Source organism: Triticum aestivum, chromosome 1B (assembly GCF_018294505.1).
Source record: "Triticum aestivum cultivar Chinese Spring chromosome 1B, IWGSC CS RefSeq v2.1, whole genome shotgun sequence".
Taxonomy (NCBI): domain Eukaryota; kingdom Viridiplantae; phylum Streptophyta; class Magnoliopsida; order Poales; family Poaceae; genus Triticum; species Triticum aestivum.
Window position 1 is genome coordinate 311341429 of NC_057795.1, and position 5341 is coordinate 311346769.

General features: G+C 47.0%; 1 protein-coding gene across 1 annotated transcript; it reads right to left on the reverse strand.

Annotated features, from left to right (window-relative positions):
• Positions 1–530: 530 nt before the first annotated feature.
• On the reverse strand, positions 531–1903 carry LOC123078349 (uncharacterized). The gene is made up of 2 exons (XM_044500829.1): positions 805–1903; positions 531–568 (listed from the first exon to the last, which is right to left on the reverse strand). Exons 1-2 carry the CDS (start codon positions 1901–1903, stop codon positions 531–533), a joined length of 1137 nt encoding a protein of 378 aa, XP_044356764.1.
• Between the last annotated feature and the right edge of the window lie 3438 nt (positions 1904–5341).

Consider the following 5341-nt stretch of genomic DNA (forward strand, 5'->3'; position numbering starts at 1 on the left):
GGCAAGAGAGGCGGTAGACGATGCCAGAGCGGGAGAGATAGTCACGAAGAGAGTGAGAGAGGAACTCCCCTCCATTGTCGCACTGCAAACACCGAATAACAACATGATATTGTGTGAGGACGTGAGAGAAGAAACGTTGTAAGACAGCAGCGGTGTCAGACTTGTGGCGCAAGGGAAAGACCCAAGAATAATGGGAAAAATCATCTAATACAACGAGGTAATATTGGTACCCAGAAAAACTGCAAACAGGAGACGTCCAGAGATCACAGTGGATTAATTGGAAAGGAGCAGTAGTATATGAAAAAGATTGTGGAAATGGTAAACAAGGTTGCTTGCCTAACTTGCAAGATTCACACACACGAGAATCATTTCTCTTATTACAGGAATCAAGGAAATTGTTTGCTAAAATGGAAACAGAGGTAGAACTGGGGTGGCCTAGCCGCAAGTGCCACAAGTCGCCTGCTCCGGAGATGGTGAAGGCCACGCCGCCGTCTTTATTGGATCAGAAAAACGGGTAGAGGTCGCCGGAGCTACTGGACCGCATCAGAATTCTCCCCGTTGCCATGTCCTTCACAGTGAAACCGAACGGGTCAAAAGAGAGAATACACCAATTATCGCGAGTAAAACGACGCACAGAAATGAGATTTTTGACAATGCGTGGAGAAATCAAGACGTGGTTAAGTTGGAAGGGGTAGGGAGGGAGTTTAGAAGAGCCGATGGCTACTACGGGAATAACAGAACCGTCGCCTACTGTAATGGTAGAGGGAGTATGCATAGAAGGAGGAAGAAGCTTGGTGAGGTTACCACTGGACCCGGCGACGTGGGATGTAGCTCCTGTGTCCATGAACCACTCGTGGGTGGCCGGAGGCTGCTGCATGTTCATGTTGGCGAAGGCCTGGGCCATCAGGGCCTGCTGCTGCTTCCATGGAGGCGTGGACGACGAGGAGGGCATGCCGACGGGGTAGGCCTGGTGCGGAGCTCCGGGGCGTGGGCCGAGGACCCCGGCGGAGTTGGGCGGCGTCCAGGGCGCCCGCCACTGCTGCGGGGAGGGCGCCGGGGAGCCCCACGGCGCGAAGTACCCGAGCCACGGCTGTTGGCCGCGCCCGAGTGGAGCAGGCGAGGAGGTGTTGGAGCCATGCCCACGACCGCGCCCGCGGCCGCGCCCGCCACGCTGGTGGTCGCCAGAGGGTGGAGTGGCCGGCCCTTTGCCCTTGTCACTCGGGGACGGAGGAGGCTGTCGCTCACCGCGGTCACCACCGCGCTCGGAGTTGCCGGACGACGAGCCGCCGCCGTGCCCGATGGAGAGAGCCGCGGCCCCCTCGGTGCGTTCCCGCTCACCCAGCGAGATCTCCTCCAGCAGGAGACGGGAGCGGGCCTGGTTGAACGTGGGGAACGGCACCTGCATGGGGAGCAAGGTCGCCATGACGTGGAAGCGGCGGCTGAGGCCCCGCACGAGCTGCAACGTGAGGGAGCGGTCGGTGACGGGCTCGCCCACGTCGGCCATGGCGTCGGAGAGCTGCTTCAGGCGACGACAGTACTGGGCGATGCTCAGGTCGCCCTGTACCGTAGCCTGGAACTCAGCCCCGATGTGGACGGCGCGGCCGGCGGCGCTGTCGCGGAAGAAGACCTCCAGCTCGCGCCAGAGCTGGTACGCGGTGTTGTTCGGTGACTGGACCACGTCGTAGAGTTCATCGGAGATCGTGGCGTAGATCCAGAGGACGATGGTAATGTCATCGTTCCTCCAGATGGCGTCGGCATGCAGGGGGTCAACGGCTTCCTCGACGTGATCCTCGACTTGGTACTTGGTCAGTACAAAGGCGAAGAGCTGGCGCCACTTCGTGTAATTGTTGGCGTCCAGGCTGAGCTTGAAGGGGATGAAGGATGAGATATTAATGTGATGCATGGATGGAGGAGGAGCGACGGGGACCTGGGCGGCCGGCGCTGCCAGGGCGAGCGCACGGCCGGGAGCAGCTGGGGCGCGCAGGGGCGCCGGAGCGCGCGCGCGGAGGATCGGGGCGCGGATGGGCACCGGAGCAGTAGGGGCGGTGCGGGGGCAGGCGCAGGCTCGGGGGCGACACAGGGCAGGTCGAAGACGGCGTCGGCGTCCCCAAAGGAGCGGGTGCGCCGGAGAGGGCGGCGGACGCTCATGGCGAAGGCGGAAGCGAGAGGATCGAGAGCGTCTGATACCAAGTTGGACAGGAGAATTCTCACTATATTCAGTCTCAGGTACAACAAGCGTTTATATACCAGTTTTGCTAGAACTCATCTAGATGAGATATAATTTGGTCTCATTCATCTTTTATAGCCATTGGATGTCATGCTATAAGATGCGTGTGTGCTGACGTGGGTTATATCTATTCTTGCTTTCAAAGTGAATGAAACCAAATTATATCTCATCTAGATGAGTTCTAGGTACTCCCTTTATATACAGGCTGTACAGGTTGTTACAACAGAATTCGGATAAGTACTAATCATGCCGAACGTGGAGATGATGACATTCGTGCGCTGGAGAGTCGCGAGAGACTCGGTCCTGGAGGTTTGCCTCCCGTGCGTGGTGGCCTGTCAGGTGGACCGTCAGCAGGTTTCCAACATGAGTTACTTGCCCTACATAAACATAAATCCTAATTAGTATTTCCTAAAAAAAATCCTAATTCGTAGAAGAAAGATATTTTTTCATCTCTGGCAGCAGCACTTTATTTCTCCTTGTGGGAATGGAACAATATTTTTTGCTTTAGCCGCAGTGCATCCATACGTGTTATACTTACCTATAGATAGAACGAAATGAAACGTGTTTTTGTGATTTCATAGAGCAATTAAAAATAGCCGCACTCAAAGATATGGAAATGCATGGGCGTCCGAACTTTATAACCACTTGTTTTACGGTAAAATGTGTGAGATATAACTTTACTACAACAAAACCACCGAGTTAATGAAGGTAAGTTTTCATGCTTTGAAAGATTTGAGCACATAGATAGCAAAACTGGTGTGCAAAGCATAAACAAGGTACATAATGTTGCTTCCTATATACTGTAATACCAGTTGTGCATTGTTAAAATTTAGAAATTGAACTGAGAACTGTAATTAAATCAAATGGATGATAACCTGCATAAGGGTGAAACTTTGTGGAAATTTTCTTACTTCGCATGGATCAAAGGTTCTCCTTTTTGTGTAGCCGTGAAGTCTGGCACATCTCCATTTATGATTGGAGGTTGTCTCTTTTTCTTGTCTTGAAGTTTCATTCTCCTTCCAATCTTGCCATTTTTGTTGATTGTCTCGACTTGCATCAATAAGATAACAATTTGAAATAAGTTTTATCGTTAAATCTAAAATCAATTAGGAACCTCCAATGCCTAACTAGAACTGTTGCATTTTTTGTTTTAAATTTGTTGTGATAGCACACACAAAATATTCATCATTAGTAACAGATCACCTTGTTGGATTACATATATGTTTTGTTTTAACCATCTTGGCAGGTTTCTAAAGTTCCTTGTTATCTGGTCCATCTTTTCTTTTCATTGCTGATTCCTACACATTAGAGAGTGCAAATATAAAGCTAAAGCTCTCTTTTCAATCCAATGAAACGCAAGCTCTTTTGCGTTTTCTTGAAAATCAAATAATGATAAAGTGGATGATATTATAATATTATTACAGACAGTGGTGGACCTAGAGATCGTTCTTTGCCGTGGCGATGGACGACGATAAATATCATGGCGATCCTCCCGCTGGTCATTGGACAGGCGAGTACCCTTCTCGGCCGCTTGAGACCAGCTGCCCCGCTTGATCGTGGGTGTGCGACTATTACAGATTAATACTCAAGTTTATGAATATTCATTATTTTTATTACTTTTAACCATATAAATATTTTTTTTGATCGTACAAGTAAAGGAGATCAATTTTCGAGACCAATGATTTGCAGAAATCCTTAATGATAAAGAGGAACTTAAGTTTCAATCATCACGTGAATACACAAATATCGTGAGTATTTTTTAGTAGAAGCCGACCGAAGCAATCTCTACCTGATTAATGAGGTACTTTATTAGACAAAATTACCGAGGTACTCATGCAAAGTATTATGTGAACCATTATCTAATCTACAAACTCCAAGTGATTACCATACTGCACTGTCATGTGCTTCTTAATGGATTTGAGGCCTATGGAAGCCATCCCACAACCCAAAATATAGTAGAGGATCACGCTAGAATAAGATTTTAGTTTAGCTCAGAGTAATTGAGGGTCTCCATTTGTTTTTCATTTTGTGTGGGGGCCATAGTGGGCGACATCCTCTCATTATCCATTAATAGGTCTGATCTATAATTCCATGCATATCGTACATACTGGAGGTGATCTAATTGCTCAACGGAGCCCGCTGGAGGAAGATGATGTACAAGGTTGTTCAGATGCCGAGAGATTTTATATATGCATGCGAACATGAGATTTTGGTCTTATTTAGAGATATTATGTTTGGAGAGATCGAATCTCAGCAAATTTGTGAGAGTTTGGATTTGTTTGGAGAGATGGCATCTTTGTACTGTTTTTTTGTGGGCAGGATCTTCAGAGTTTGGCCATGTTGTTTACCCTGTACGCCCCTTTTTTATTATTATGGGATGGTTTGATCGCTCGTGGGATGGTGCAGCCTGGGTTTTTTTTGAGTTGATGGTCCAGCCTATTGGGATCATGAGTTTGTGTACGGGTCCAACATCTTATGGTCTCACGTCTGAGGTCCAACTTCTTATGGCCTCACGTCCGAGAAATCTTAACCTGCTTGTAACATTTTTTTTATTATGGATCCAACAGTCGCACATTATTGATCGGAAATAGGTACACATAATTAAAGGTCGGATGTTTCTAATTATTGTGGGATTTTTAAGCTAATTATCTTTATTCTGGTTAACCCGTCAAGTACTTTTTATATATAATAGACTAGGTACATCCAACTTATTTCTCTGAGAATCTTGCTCGATTCTCTTAGGGTGGCCTTCAGGATACAAAGGTTACTAAGTCATTCTACCAGTTCTAGTAGCCAGTCTAACAGAAAAGTCATGTTTACTATTTAATTCATCGAGCAAATCACTTTGAGCTTTAAGTACTTGCTCAGCTTAAGTGGTAACCATAGAAGCATATTTGCTAATAAGTTTAAGTTCACCTTTAACCCTAGCCATATAATCACTCAAGCATCTTATCTCGAAAGCATTATTCTTTAACTCTCTACCAACATAAGCATTAAAACTTTCTTATCTAGCCATAAACTCATCAAATTCATCTAAGCATGGGCTATGGAATTTAGTAGACGGGATTTCAACTTTATCATATCTATAGAGAGAATTTACCTTTACTACCTGTA

Bases quoted from the DNA above. Each gene is read 5' to 3' on its own strand.
- LOC123078349 (XM_044500829.1), bottom strand. From the start codon at position 1,903: ATGCATCACATTAATATCTCATCCTTCATCCCCTTCAAGCTCAGCCTG. The intron at 569-804 runs GTAACCTCACCA...TTCACTGTGAAG, and splicing joins CCACGTCGCCGGGTCCAGTG to GACATGGCAACGGGGAGAAT.